Raw genomic sequence first — 15,451 nt, 5'->3', positions numbered from 1 at the left:
GAAGTGGGGCTTTGGAACTAATTAGCTAATGTCCCAGCACAGTGCCTGGCCCGAGGTCATTTTATGGGATGAATGTATTTTAGTTTAGTTTTTTTTTTCTTTTCTTTTTTTTGAGACAGGGTCTTGCTCTGTTTCTTAGGCTGGAGTGCAGTGGCATCATCATAGCCCCCTATAACGTCACACTCCGGGGCTCAAGCTGTCCTCCTGCCTCAGCCTCTCGAGTGGCTGGGACTATAGGCACACACCACCACACCCGGCTAATTTTTCTATTTTTAGTAGAGACTACGTCTTGCTCTTGCTCGGACTGGTCTCGAACTCCTGGCCTCAAGCTATCCTCCCACCTCAGCCTCCCAAAGTTCTAGGATTATAGGTGTGAACCACTGTGCCTGGCCTACATTTTTATTTTTCAAAAGCATTTAGGCCTTGTATTTGTTGTGATTACGGCATTGTGGCTATGTAAAACAGCCTTTTTTTTTTTCAGAAGGTGGAAACCGATTTGTGTAGGGGCGAAATCTATGGTGTCTAGGGCTGGCTTTACGATGCTTCAGGAAACAAAAAGGGATAGAGGAAGACAACACACAAAACAGTGATAATTGTTGACTCTGAGTGATAGGCATGTCACTCAGGTCAGGAGTTCGAGACCAGCCTGAGCAAAATCGAGACCCCTGTCTCTACTAAAAATAGAAAAATTAGCCAGCCGTGGTGGTGTGCACCTGTAGTCCCAGCTACTCGGGAGGCTGAGGCAGGAGGATCGCTTGAGCCCAGGAGTCTGAGGTTGCTGAGAGCCGGCCTGATGCCACGGCACTCTAGCCCGGGCGGCAAAGCTCTTCCTGCGTCCCTCCTGCTCCCTGGGCCCACTGGGAGTCACGACCACCCTCGCCTGCCCTCCCAGGTCCTGAGGACTCGTGCGAGGCCTACAGGCACGTGCTGGGCCAGGACAAGGTGTCGTACGAGGTGCCCCGCTACCATGGGGACGAGGAGCGCTTCTACGTGGAAGGCCTCGCCTTCCCTGACGCCGGCTTCACAGGACTCGTCTCCTTCCACGTCACCCTGCTGGACGACTCCAATGAGGTAGGGGCAGAGAGGGTTAAAGAAGGGCCCCATTCCTGGCAGACACAGGCCCTGCTGGTGTGGAAGACCCCAGAGGTCTCGACTACCCCACTGGCCCATCACTGAGTGGCAGAGAAGCAAGGGGCTTTCTTAAAGGCCACGATGGTGGAATCAGAACTCCCACCAGGCCTCTGGACTCCGAGTCCAGTGCTCTTTCCCCGTGGTCCGCCCCTGCAGCATTTCTCCGAGTCCCCGATCTTCACTGACACTGTGGTGTTCCGCGTGGCACCCTGGATCATGACGCCCAGCACGCAGCCGCCCCTGGAGGTGTACGTGTGCAGGTGAGTCTGGGGGTGGTGGGAGTCCTCACCCTGGTGGCCCCTCTGGCCCCCAGGCCTTGGCTCTGTCCTGAGCTGCTCTCCCCGGCTCGTCCGCAGCGTGAGGAACAACACGTGTTTCGTGGACGCCGTGGCAGAGCTGGCCAGGAAGGCCAGCTGCAAGCTGACCATCTGCCCACAGGACGAGAATCGCAATGACCGCTGGATCCAGGTAACCATGGCCACCGGGCGGGGCCCAGGCAGGTCGCCCCCACTGGGGGATGCCCAGAAAGATCCAGAAGGACCAGGGTGCTCCCGGGTACTGGCTGCTTTTTCTAATTCAACGCCTGGAGGCCTCGCTCCAGAACTTCCTGGAGACCCAGCACACGCTGATGCTGGAGTCAACAGGCGTCTACCCCCCAGATCTGGGCTGGGCACAGCGCTGGGCCTGGCAGGGGTGTGGGGCACACGCTCCCTGCCCTCGACGGCTGAGACCAGGGGTTCTCACTAAGAGGCGATTTGGTCCCTCAGGGGACATTTGCCAGTGTCTGGAGACGTTTTGTGTTGCCACGCTGGGGGTGGTAGTGCTACTGGCCTCCAGTGGGCAGAGTTCGGGGTGCCGCTAAACCTCCAGCAACGCACGGGACAACCCCCCCCAACAATGGATGACCCGGTCCAACGTGTCAATAGCGTCAAAGCTAAGAAGCCCCGGTGTGGTGCGTGATTGCTACAAAAGCCCCCATGCCTACGATCTAGGGTGCACCGGTGGTGCCCGCCAAGCACCGGCAGGGCTTGTAGGAGGTGGCGTCACCTCTTCCTGGGGAATCAGTGGAGACCTCTGGGAGGGAGCGCAGCTGAGCTGGACGGGATTTGGCAGGTGGGCAAATGATGATTTCTGCCACTTGTTACGGATTTGCTGCAGCCCACATGTGGCATCATTGCATCTTCCTGACAATCTCTGAACGTACCCCCGTAATTAAGGGGCTCTCGGGGAGCAGGCCTAGGCCACAGAGCTGGTAAAGGCAGTGCTGGGACCAAGCTCCCAACCGCCTGGCTGCACAGGGTGGTGGTCCTGGCAGAGGGCCGGTACGTGCAAAGGCCCAGGGGTGGAGGGCATGAGAGATACCCTTGTGTGTTCTCTTTGGCCAGGAAAATGGCTCTGGGAAGGGAGAGGGTTGAGGCAGGAGGCCTGAATAACAAGCTAAGGAGCTTTCGTTCTAGCTGGAGGTGAGTCCAGTGAGGGGGTTTGGGGCAGGATTCTGGAGCAAGGGGGGCTGGGTTTAGATCCTGGCTGTGCTATTGACTAGATGTGAGCCCTTGGACAAATAACTAGACCTCTCTGTTTCTCACTTTCTTCATCTGTCACGTGGGGTAACTATTGCGCCCATGCATAGGGGTATCGTGAGGATTAACAGAGTTAATATTTATAAAGAGCTTAGGGCAGAGCAGACACATAGCAATGAGCTTCTCTTTGGATACGTAGTTCATTAGCGCGGCCAACTTTGCCTCCGGAACCAGAAGGGAATGTGTTTATAGGTTTGAGGAAGAGGCACGTCTCTACTTGCCCCCCCCAGAGCCCCTCAGCCCTGTCCAGCTCAGGCCACCCTGAGGCCCTCTCTGTATCTACCCTGCCCTGGCCCAGCATGGCAACACCCCCAAGGTCATGTCCATGTTCTCATTCACTCCTGGCCTCTATCTTGCTGTGTGACCCGGGGCAAGTGCACACCCTCTCTGGGCCTCCAGCCCCTCCTCCAGTCAGCAGGCATCCTGAGGCCTGTCCCCCCGCCCTGCCTCCAGGGACAAAACAGTCCTGATACGGAGAACTCACGGAGCAGTCTTCCCCGGGGGCTCTGTGCCGAGCCAGCAGGGGCAGCTGTGCCTGTCCTCAGCTGGCGTCTCCTTGTTCCCAGGACGAGATGGAGCTAGGCTACATCCAGGCGCCACACAAGACCTTCCCGGTGGTCTTCGACTCCCCGCGGAATGGGGAGCTGCAGGACTTCCCTTACAAGAGAATCCTGGTGAGTGGTCCCTGGCCGCGGCCCACTCCTGAGAGCCAAGGGGCCTTACCCCAGGCCCACCGGGGGTGTGGTGTTCAGAGGTCAGCCCTGGGAACCTTGTTCTTTAGGGACAAGAGCAGGGTTGCAGGGAAAATACAGGGGATGCCCAGCTCAGTTTGAATTTCGGATAAGCAACAAGTAACTTTTTGGTGTAAGCATGGCCCAAATATCGCATGGGACATACTTATACAAAAAATGTGTTGTTTGTCTGAAATTCAAATTTAACTGGGAGTCTTGTATTGTTATTTACCAAACCTGGCAGCCCGAGACGGGGGAGGCAGGATGGTGCGGCTGTTCAGAACACAGGCTTTTGAGTCAGAGCCACTCAGCTCCGTCACTTACATGCTGTGTGACGTAGTGTGAGTTTCTTCCCCTCTCTGAGCCTGTTTCCTCATCAGTAAAAATGATGTTTTAGCCCCAGCCTCACAAGTGTTTGAGAAGCCTCTGGTTATCACAGTGCCTGCACGGGTGGAGCACGCACCACTGTTAGCTGGTGTTGCTATTGGTAACAAAAAGGATGACAGTGAAGGTGACGGTTGCTGACCAGGACCCACTTGAGGAAAGAGGGTGATGTCAACACAGGCGTTAGGAGCTCTCGCCTGGCCCCCCATGTTGTCTAAGTTCCCGCTGAGAGATGTTCCTGGGCAGGCCCCCTTTTCCCAAGTTTAAAGACTGAGGCTCAGAGAGCCAGCACCAGCCTCTTTTGTCCCCAAGGACAGGCCACTTGAGCTGATACCTGCCCTTGGGCTGGATGTGGCAGGAAGGCCGTGCAGCGTAAGGAGATGGCCACGTCCAACGGGGTGTGCGGGGGCAACCAGAGCCTTCCCACGGTCTTCCTGTGACCCTGGGGATGACCCTGCCGTGACAAGGCTGCAGGGCCCGAGGACCCGAGTGTTCCCAGCTGTGGCTCCTGTGTGCGCAGGAAGTATTGACAGGGTCAGAGCCCCCTCCCTGTCTCTGACTCAGTATTTCCATCTGAAGAACGGGTGGCAACTCCCCCCCCATCGTTAGGGAGCGCAGAGCCCAGCAAGCTGTTCAAGCTGGCACCCTCCACCCCTCGAGACACAGTTTCCCTCTCTAGGGTCCGGATTTTGGTTATGTGACTCGGGAACCACGAGACAGGTCTGTGAGCGGCCTGGACTCCTTCGGGAACCTGGAGGTCAGCCCCCCGGTGGCAGCCAATGGGAAAGAGTACCCCCTGGGGCGGATCCTCATCGGAGGCAACCTGCCGGGGTGAGAGAGGGATGAGGAGGGGAGGTCCTGGGTGGAGGCTGGGGGGGTGGGGGGGTGATGGTGTCAGGGGAAGGGGGAAGGACCATCCTACCCCTTGAAGAGAACCAGGAAGACGAAGTGATGCAACTGTAGTCCTGGATGTGGTGGGGGTGGTGGGCTGGTCAAATGCTGTCAACACTTCCCTCCGGAAGTTTGCAAAGGCAGAGAGAGCAGGGACCTAAAGATCCTTAAGTCCAACCCTTTCATTTGACAAGGGGGCCCAGGGACGGTGCGTGAGCCACACAGAAGGCAAACTTAGGACTGGACTCAGGTCATCTGATTCTGGAAATAAACAGATGATGCCAGTAACAGAGTCTATCAGTTAATAGTAATAGAATAAAATGTTTCCATTCTCAACAGTCCTGGGAGAAAAATGCATTTAAGTAAAGCTTTTTCCTACTACCATGTAAATGACTAATATCAGATCTTTTCCAGAGAACAGAGGGTGGTGTAAGACGTAGACATTGAGCCAACTCAGTTCGGCAAAGCTGTTAGGACAGACTTGGGATCAAATAATAAATGAATCCAGAGTCAAGTCAGGCGAGGACTAATGGCGCTCAAATACATGATCCCATAGAAAGAGGAAGTTGGGGCCATGTCATTAGATACCTTTTCATAAGGATTGAATGTGGGGGTGAAATCGATCTCTTAGAGAATGTGAGAATGGGGTGTGAGGGAGGCTCTGAGGGTTTTCCTGGGAGTTGGGACCTGGAAGGTCATTGCCCTGGTGGGATTGACGTGTCCTGAGTCTGCTCCGTCCAGAACTCACCCTGAGGGGAATTTAAAATATACGTATTCATGGTCTTTCCTGCTTACAAAAGCAATGAATATTTTTTTAAAAAATCAGATATTGCAGAAATCTTGAACTCTTGTCATTCCATTTCTGCATGGAATTTTTTTTCAGTTAAGCATTTTTTTTCAACCCTGTGGGCCCCAGGTCGAGAGGCCGCAGGGTCACCCAGGTGGTGCGGGACTTCCTCCATGCCCAGAAGGTGCAGCCCCCCATAGAGCTGTTTGTGGACTGGTTGGCCGTGGGCCACGTGGATGAGTTCCTGTGCTTCGTCCCTGCTCCCGATGGGAAGGTAAGGACGTGGGTGACAAGTCTTTCCTCCGCATCTGGGGCATGGGCTGAGCTCCAGGGGGCCACGCCACGGCAGGGGGCTCAGGCGAGTCTGTTCTCTGCACACAGGGCTTCCGGATGCTCCTGGCCAGCCCCGGCACTTGCTTCAAGCTCTTCCAGGAAAAGCAGAAGTGGGGCCACGGCAGGGCCCTCCTGTTCCAGGGGGTTGTTGGTGGGTAACAGTGCCGTGTCCCTCATCACAGCTTGCCTGCCCTTCACCCAAATTATGATATATCATGGCTTAGGGACAGATGACAAATTTTAAGGCAGGGCTGTCCCCCTAAGTCCAGGACCCTTCCCTCCTGCCCCTGCACACCTTGCTTCCCCAGCCACCACTGCCGTGGTTGGGGCCGAGCTGAGGCAGGGCGGTGGGCAGTGGGTAGTGGGCAGTGGACGTAGCCAGAGTGGGGACATAGTGGCTTCTCAGGCATGTGACCATTGCAGTCACACCATGGAGCTTGGTGTTTAAGGTTCTGCAGTCACTGTCTTGGAATCTTAATAATTTGTGTTTTGAACGTGAGATCTGATGGATCAATGAAGCATGTGCAGGGGCCTGGAACTTCTGCTCCTGAACAGTCTGGTCTCCCAGCCGCCTGGCTTCCCAGCCCGGCCTCCCTGGGATGGGTTCTCTGCCATCTACTCCCACGGCCCCAGCTTCCCCCTCTGTCACCGCCCAGCGAGGCTGCAGCCCTCTGCCCACAGCGGAGGTGGGGTTGGGCACAAGCGCCCCTCGGCATCTCAGGGTGGGGCACAGCATCAATTGTCCCTGCAGGGCATTTGGTGGGCAAGTTGGTGGTGGCGAGCCTCTTGCCCGCCCCTGCCCAGGTGCCCAGCGCATCCAGGTGCCCAGGCTGCAGCACCCTGAGGTCACCCATTCACCATGGCTTGGGATTGTGGGCCTGTGGGATGAGGCGATGCCTGGCTCTCCGCCCCGCCCTACACCGGGCACAGCAGGTGGGCCTCATGCCAAGGAGGCCTGGCCACACACACTCCCGCCCCCCGTAGGCTGTGTGCATGCACCAAGTCACAGGCAGGGCTTGCGCTACTCCACACGAGTCCCTGTGCCCAATGGAGGGCGATGTCAAATGGCAGATTAAAAACACCGTTAACAGGTCAAGAGACAGACATCGTGGAGGAAAGAAACAGCTTTATATTGTAGTACCTTAAATGGCACTTTTTTCCTGCTTTGGGAACAAGGGGCCCCCATCTTCTCTTTGCGCTGGAGGAATTGTGGTAGGGAGAGCTGGCGGGGCGCAGTCTGCAGGCAGCCTTGCCAGGATGGCTCCCAGATCCACTCCCTTGCCGTCCGCAGCGAGACTGCCTGAATCCCTGAGCGTCCTTCCTCTCTCGCCGACCCCAGGGGTCTCAGGGCAGAGACACTCTGGCCTGCAGGATGGTAGATTTTCTTGGTCCTGTGGCCTCTTGGGAGGCAGATAGTGCCCTGGACGAGACCTACCCCAGGGAGAAAAGCTTCTGCAGATCTCAGAAGCTCCCGAGTCCCGTTGCTCTGTTTGCTGGGATTTCTTTCTAACACAACGCTGGAGCCCCAGCAGTAAGGTGGAAGAGATACCGTCTCCCCCACCCCTGTTGCTGCTAAAGGGACCACGACTAGACTCCTTTGAACCCTGACTAAGCCGTAAAAACCCTCAAATCCAAATTAGGTACCGGAAGTGGGACGGGGGAAGGGGAGGGCCACGTTTGTCTTTCCTTGGGGGGAGAAGCCTGTTTACCGCGAGCAAGGCCAACCTGCCCGATTGGGGGGATGGGAATGCACGGATGCCAGGACATGAGCAGCCGCCACACCCTCCAGAGCTGACACACAAGCAGTGATCATGGCCTCGTACAGACACGGAGGCCAGTGCACCTATTAGGCACCTAGGTGTGCCAGGCCTGTGCCGTGTGCATCACGCACATTATCCTGTTTGATCCTCACGAGAGCCCGTGGGGTGACTATCACCCCGCTTCAGAGCCAGGCATATGAAGCTCAGAGCGGAAGTCGCGGCCCTGAGGCCTTAGCGGGAATGCAGTGGAGCTGGGGCTGGCCCCCAACCGTCTGCCTCCCACTGGGGTGGGGGGGATGTGCAGGTGGGTCCAGGGAGCCTCCCCTCTCCCTTGGTCAAGGCTTGAGGCCCTTTGTGAGCACTGGGCTTGGGTTCGAATCGCAAACCCTCCACATCCTAGCTGTGTGACCTTGAGCAAGTCATCTGACCTCTCTAAACCTCAGTTTCCTCGGCTGTGAAGTGTGAACAATGACGATACCTTGTGGTCGCGGTGAGGGTTGAGTCACTGGGTACGGTACTCAGGGCCTGCTCATGGTAAGTGCTTGCTAAATGGCAGCCATGAGGTTTGTGAGCGGTGGCTCTAAGCTCCCCTTCCCTGTCCAGCCCCGTGTCCACGGGTTCCCCATGAGGCAGGCGGGAAAGCCGAGCCACTGGGGGCCCCCTCGTTGCCATGCAGTCACTGCCTGGAGGGCAGGGGCAGGGCTTGATGATTCAAATCCCACAACTGGGTGGTTCGCTGCCCAGTGGACCTGTAAAGGCTGGCCCGGCCCGGCCCCCCACTCACCAAAGGGGGAAGAATCATCACCCAGTGCCCTCGGGCGGTTGTAAGTTTCCAATTAAAGGCATTACCGCGTCCAATGAACCCAAAGGTCTCAGGTTCACTGCACTGTGGCAACCGGAGCCTCCCACTCCTCACACCCCCAGGTCTGCACAGGGGCCAGCTGAGCTCTGACACGGGGCCGGGAAAGTCAGAGCTGCTGACTCGGCAAGCCCAGCAGCTGTGAACTTGGCCTCTGCCTGGCTGCTTCCCAGAGCAGGGGGCCTCCCGCTGGCACTGTTCCCCCCCTTCCCTTGCTGTCCCTGTCCTTTGCAGGCGATGAGCGGGTCCAGACTGTGTCCATCAACCAGGTGCTGTCCAATGAAAGCCTCATCCGCTTTAATAAGTTCGTACAGGTACAAGGGCTGTGGTGCACCCCTGGGCTGAGTGGCGGTGGGCACACTCGGGACAGGGCTGGGAGACCGAAGTCCGAGGCTCACGGTTCAGGGAAGCTCAGGTTGGAACAGGCCCAGACAGAGGGGCTCCAGCCCCGTCCTTTGACCTGAGAGAAGTGAGGGGGCCAGCCAGGTGTGTGTGAGGACAAGCATTTCAGGCAGAGGGAGCAGCACAGGCGATGGCCCTGAGGTGGAACGAACAGGCCCAGAGTGTTTGAGGCTGAGCCAGGAGGCCAACGTGGAGTAAAGGAGAGGCCAGGTTATGTCACACGAGGCCTGCAGGGCACAGCTAGGACCTTGGCTGTGACTCTGAGTGGGATTCGAAGCCATCAGGGGATGTGAGCAGGACCCGATCTGACTTATGCTTTAAAAGATCTCTCTGCTGCTGTGACAGGTGACAGTAGATCCCACAGGAAGCACATGGCAAATTAAGCCGGGTAACTGAAGAAGAGCTTAACAAGGGAATATTTACAAAGGTGCCGGCAGGGTTTGAGGACATCAGCGAGGGACTGTGTCGCTGTCCCCAGGCCAGGAAAAGTGGGGAGCCGTTAGGGGAGGGAGCTGTTGCTGGAGCCTGGAGAGGCCACTGTGACAAGAGGCTGAGAGACAGGAGCTGTGACCTTCACAGCCAACCAGTGACCTGGCAGGGAGACAGATGGGGGAACAAACACTCCGGCTGCACCCTCCTCCTCTGCCCCCCACAGCCTCCTGCTGTGTCCCTGTTGGCTGAGCCCAGCTAGAAGCCACAGGGCACAGAGACCCTGACTCCCAGGGATCAGCGTCCCCGGGCACAGAGCAGAGGAGAGTGTGCAGGGTCTGGAATGGCACTCGGAGGGTTTCCAGCAGAGGGACCGAGTGAGTCCAAGCCCTCCAAGAAGCAGGTGCCAAGATGGGGCTTCACCACGTAAGGATTTCATTAATGAGAATGCCCGAGCCAGGACACAGGGAGGACGCGAGAGCGGACCAGGAGACCGTGGGGGAGGAGAGGGAAGGAAGACTGAGTGGAGGCATCCTGCACTGCCATGCAGCCCGGGGAACATTCAGCAAGGCCGTGGGGGATCCCATAAGCTGAAGTCAACCACCGGAGGAGTCCCCTGTCCCCCAGAAATGGGTCTGCCTTAGTGCGCTTGTCACTCTCAGCCATTGGCTGGGAGCAGCAGGTGAGAGGTGTGACCTCAAACCCAGGAAGGATTTCAGAGCCTGGTGGCCAGAGCCCTTGGTCAGTTGCACTCCCGAGTTGAAGGTGTGCAGGAGGCATTAACATGCGACTCGAGAGGAGGCATTGCAGTCAACCAGGCTGGGGGGTGGCCATCGGACCAGGAGGGAAGCAGGCAGAGAGGGGACAGATTTTAGAGGTAGTGCCCACAGGACTTGCTGATGGATTGGGCCTGGAGCGAGGAAAGGAGACATCGAGGATGGTGGCAAGGCATGTGGCCCCAATGGCTGGGTGAACAGGGTGGTGACATTTATGGTGCTGAGGAACCATGGGGCAAGAGCAGGTTGGGGGTAGAAATTAAATGTTTGTCTTTGGACACATCACGTTCGATGTGCCTATCAGACATCCAAGGAAAGATGCAAAGGTGGCGGCTATATTGACAAGTCGAAGCTCAGGAAAGAGACAGGCTTTATAAAGAGGTTGGGAGCTGTCAGTATATAGATGGTGTTTTATTTTCTATTTTCATTTGTTTGTTTTGAGACAGGGTCTCACTCTGTTGCTCAGGCTGGAGTGCAGTGGTGCAATGATAGCTCACTGCAGCCTAAAACTCTCAGCCTCGAGGGATCCCTCCGCTTCAGTCTCCCAAGTAGCTGGGACTACAGGCACACACCATCATATCTGGCTGATTTATCTTTTGTAGATATGGGGTCTCGCTGTGTTGCCCAGGCCAATCTCAAACTCCTGGCCTCAAGCGATCCTCCAGCCTCAGCCTCCCAAAGTGCTGGGATTACAGGCATGAGCCACCGTGCCCGGCCCATACATGGTGTTTTAAACCATAAGACAGAAAGAGATTCCTTAAGGAATGAGGGCTCTAGAGAAGAGGGTCAGAATGGAACACTCCAGAACACTCTCATTTTAGCCCTGCTGGTGGGATAGAACTGTGAGGGCAGGACACAGGATGGGCATGCTGTGAGGAAGGAGAGCAAAGACAAGGCTTGTGTGGACAGTTGACCTATGGGCACTCGGCCATCTGCCTCTCCTCACCCAGACGTGACCCCTTGGGTGTCCCCAACACGCACTGACAAGGCCTCCCCAACTCTCCCCTCCCCCCAGAGCTGCATCGACTGGAACCGCGAGGTGCTGAAGCGGGAGCTGGGCCTGGCAGAGCGCGACATCATCGACATTCCGCAGCTCTTCAAGACTGAGAGGAAAAAGGCAGTGGCCTTCTTCCCCGACTTGGTGAGGCAAATCGGGTTCCGAGCCTTCAGTCCCCACAGAGGGAAGACATTTGGTCGCAGTCACATTTAGGATTGTGGTAGCTAGTGGGGTGGTGGGGAGGGCCCGGGGTCCCACAGTGCCCAGCAGAAGGGCTTCCAGCTGGCTGACCACCATGGTCCCTGCTCAAGGGCCATCAGGGAAGGGACCCCCTTGACATTCGTGGAGTGAATGAATGATTGCATGAAGTCACGTGTACAAAGCATGTGGCATTGGCTAGGAACTCCGGTGTCCATTCTGCTACCTTCCTCCAAGCTCAGGGCTGTTCATCCGTCCCACATATATTTAGGGTGTTCTGTGGGAGGGACAGAGATGAATAAGGGTGGTCCATGCTCTCAAGGAACTTTCAGTCTGATCCATTAAGAGGGAGACTCTTTACCTCTCTGAGGACATGTCCCAGTGATCTATTTTGTATGATAAAGTGATGTGGCAGTTTGGAGGTGGGACAAAGTATTAATACTTCCAGCCTAAGAAGTAGGATTGGAGATCCAGGAAGGCTGCATGGAAGAAGTGGCCTTTGACTGAGCCATGAGGACTTTTCTTCTGATGCCCCTAAATCTTGAGGTTGCACTTGAAGCACCTGGACAGCTGGGCCCCGCCCCAGAGGTCCTGAGTCAGCTGGTCTAAGGTAGGGCCCGAGGCACTGCTGCCTGGCTGACAAGTGCCCAGGTGGTACTGACGCCGCCCTTCTGAGGAACACGGTTTGGGTAGCACTGCTATGTGTCACTTGCCCCTCTCCCCGCTCTGTCCCCTAGAAGAACTCAACTCGCCCATGGTCAGAGCCTTGTGGGGAGCCTGTCCACACCACCATTACTTCACCCCCACTTTCTCTTTTCCTTCCCTTTTTCCTTCCCCTTTCTGGCTAACTTTTTGCCCTCGACTTGCAAAGCCTCTTGTCACTCCCCTTCCTTCCTGCGTGTTTGAGGCTGTCTTGCACTTGTTTGTGCCCCAGCAGCTTGTGCAACGGGTTAGGTTCTTGTGTTTGCAAGAGGCAGAGGCCCACCCCAGCTGGCTTCAGCCAGAGGGAGATTTAATATGAGGACACCAGAAACCCGAGGGCGGGGACAGCTGCAGCAGGGCCTGGGGAGGGCCCGGAACCATCTCTTGTCTCTGTGTTCACATCATTCATTCTCTCCCCCCCTTCCCTATGCCCCTCCTCCTTCCTCTCCCTCTCCTTCCAGCTTGGCGTCCTTTGCTGCTCTGTCCCTGGGGACAAATTTGCAAATGGCCACATTATAAATGCTGATGGGCAGAGACTGACTAGACTCTCCCATTGTCAATTTCAAGTTCCTGGGAGAGGGAATCTGATTGGTCCATCTCAGGTCAGCTGTCAGTCCTGGGCCAATCAGCTGTGGCCTAGGATGCTGGGATTCTGGAGCACAAACGTGGCACCTGCCACAGTCCACCAATAAGGAGGGCAGTTACCGGAGGAAGTTGCCATAGTGAGCTCTGTGGATGCCCCCCCCAGGCATCTGGCTGAGGAGTCCTTACCAGCCCAAGTTCCCCTGCCACTGCACAGGAACGGCGAGTAGCTTTCTGCAAGGCTGCCTGCAAGACAGGCCCGGGTAGCGAAGGTGTGGGGGGGCCCGCTGACGAAGTGCCGCCTCCCTCTCGCACTGCAGGTGAACATGCTGGTGCTGGGCAAGCACCTGGGCATCCCCAAGCCCTTCGGGCCCATCGTCAACGGCCGCTGCTGCCTGGAGGAGAAGGTGCGGTCCCTGCTGGAGCCGCTGGGCCTCCACTGCACCTTCATCGACGACTTCACTCCGTACCACATGCTGCACGGGGAGGTGCACTGCGGCACCAACGTGCGCCGGCAGCCCTTCTCCTTCAAGTGGTGGAACATGGTGCCCTGAGCCGGCGCCCACCCGCCATCCTCCCCCCGGGAAGGGCATTGGCCCGGGTGATGGAGACTGAGACAGGCCCCTGGATAATAAGCATCACAAGACCCCAGGGTTCCAGATGGAACGCCAAGGATGACCTGCACTCTCCGAAGCCTTTTCCTGGGAAGTGTCCACACCTCACCTGCAACCCACTGGTTCTCAGACTTGAATCCTCCTGGCCTCCCAAAAAGAAGGACTTCATTTCTTGTGGCCTCTCATGTGAATCAACATCACCCATGGGGTCTTCCTCAAACATCCCCCTCCCCACCCCCAAATCCTCCATCTGGGGGCAGATTCACATTGCAGCCCAGAAGCAGAGGAAGGACCCATGATCCTGCTTTGGTCTGACTGCCTCCCGCTCTGCAGGGGAACAATTCTAGAGCAAGACCCCTCCACACGGGACAGGAGAGATTCTGTCCAAAGCTTCCCCCATAGGGAAGGAGCTGGGGGTCCATTTAGATCAAGGTGGGACCGTCATTCCCACTGTCAAGCTCCTGACTAGAAGTGGGACCCTTCCCAGCACCCAGGCCTGTCACATAGTAGGAGCTTCTAGATGCAAGTAGAAGGAATGATAGTTGTCTCTTAGCCTTATAAACTGACACTCAGCAATCCAGCCTTATCCAGAACCCCCCTGGGATTTCTTTGAGAAGACAGCATCCGGGGTCTGGCTGGCTATGGGGAAGACTGGGTAAAGGAGCAAAATCTCTCTCCTAATGCACAAGGTGAGCGTGGTGATCCCACCTCCTGCAAGATACTTTGCCAGCCCTGGGACGTCTCTCTGCAGGAGGGGAGCCCCTGGCTGAATCGGTCCCAAGCCCTCTGTTGATCTCTGGTCAGCGATTCCATGTCCTGCCACATTGCAGGAGGTGGGGGGCTGGGGGCGCCAGAGCCACCAAGACAGCTCACACCGGGACAACTCTGGGAATGAACTGCTGAGTGCAGAGGGGTGGGGGTGGGTTTATTCTCTCAAGATGCGTGTCAGCCACATGTGTGTTCAGCGTGGGTGCAGCTGTGTTCCCATCGCTGCCTAATAAATCGACAGACACAGATGGCTTTGGTCTCATTTTGGCCCTTCTTGGGGCTCAGAACCAGACAACAAAGAGAGAGGTTTCCAAACAGCATTTGCTTGCTTGGCCCCCCAAGAATTTGGTAAAACTGAGTTTGCTTCGTCTTGGCCCAGGACGAGTCAGGCTGCCATGGACAGTTGTGGTGATGTGGATGCGTGAAACATGCCAGCGGCCAGGACTGAGCCAGTGCGGCAGGGCCAGGGGCCCGGCTGTGGCTGGAGGCTGCACCAGGAAGTGGCCAAGCGGGGCACGTGGAGTCCCCTTACCCCCCCACGAGAGGCTGCAGGTGGCCTTCTGCAGAGGACCAGGATGCTGCCCCCTCTGCCCTCCCCCCCAACCCCCTTATTCTCTCCCGAGGTGCAAAACACAGACACAGCCCAGTTGGTCCCAGGGCTGGGCTGCAACCAGGTTGTCAGAGAAGGGGTTATAAGTTTCCCCAACACTTCCTCCTTGCCTCAGTTTACCTAGATTCTGTGAACAGACTCCCAGCGCCCCCTCAATGCCCAAAGTTTGACAAAATAAGCCCCTCCCCCCACCCACTGCTGCCATCAATAGAAGCTGAGACCAAAGAGGATACTGAGAAAATCATATTTTTTGAAACGGTTTGTGGTAGGAAATGTGACTTTCTGGAAGGCAAATGCCTAAAATTGGGAGACTAGGGGTGAGTTTTCAAGCAGCCTTTTCTTAGCCCTGCTGCCCTCAGACCTGTCACGGGACTCTGGGTGGACCCAAGAGAAAGCCCTGGGAACTTCTTTCCTCTCAGGTTTGCCCCTGTGCTCTAAGCTGTTGTGGTTGGCACAACCAGGGAGCAAGAAACCTAAGCCCACTGCAGAAGAGAAGCCAAAGAAATCTGAATAAGGTATCCGCTTTGTCCACACAGCCAGCAATCTGAATACTGTATCCACCTGTCCACACAGCCAGCAATCTGAATACTGTATCCACCTGTCCACACAGCCAGCAATCTGAATACTGTATCCACCTGTCCACACAGCCAGCAATCTGAATACTGTATCCACCTGTCCACACAGCCAGCAATCTGAATACTGTATCCACCTGTCCACACAGCCAGCAATCTGAATACGGCATCCACCTGTCCACACAGCCAAGGACATAGTGTATTACTTTCCTGTTGCTGCTGTCACCAATTACCATAAACTTAGTGGCTTAAAACAACACAAATTTGATGTCATATAGCTCTGGAGGTCAGAAATCTGACATGGGTCTCACTGAGCTAAAGTGAAAGTCTTAGAAGGACCAGTTC

The 15,451-nt window shown here is 56.3% G+C and overlaps 1 protein-coding gene across 1 annotated transcript in view; it reads left to right on the top strand.

Moving 5' to 3' along the window:
- PADI3 (peptidyl arginine deiminase 3) overlaps positions 1-14,148 on the top strand; it is a 30,545-nt gene extending 16,397 nt beyond the window's left edge. The window contains exons 7-16 of the mRNA XM_045548594.1: positions 893-1,071; positions 1,288-1,391; positions 1,488-1,599; positions 3,278-3,385; positions 4,506-4,657; positions 5,634-5,778; positions 5,886-5,988; positions 8,691-8,770; positions 11,079-11,204; positions 12,863-14,148. Coding sequence (XP_045404550.1) covers positions 893-1,071; positions 1,288-1,391; positions 1,488-1,599; positions 3,278-3,385; positions 4,506-4,657; positions 5,634-5,778; positions 5,886-5,988; positions 8,691-8,770; positions 11,079-11,204; positions 12,863-13,096 — 1,343 coding nt within the window. The 3' untranslated portion in view covers positions 13,097-14,148. The remainder of the gene's footprint in view (positions 1-892; positions 1,072-1,287; positions 1,392-1,487; positions 1,600-3,277; positions 3,386-4,505; positions 4,658-5,633; positions 5,779-5,885; positions 5,989-8,690; positions 8,771-11,078; positions 11,205-12,862) is intronic.
- Positions 14,149-15,451: the final 1,303 nt, after the last annotated feature.

Source organism: Lemur catta, chromosome 3, assembly GCF_020740605.2.
Source record: "Lemur catta isolate mLemCat1 chromosome 3, mLemCat1.pri, whole genome shotgun sequence".
Lineage (NCBI taxonomy): Eukaryota > Metazoa > Chordata > Mammalia > Primates > Lemuridae > Lemur > Lemur catta.
Note: the sequence above shows the minus strand (reverse complement) of the source record. Positions and strands in the feature narration are given on the sequence as shown.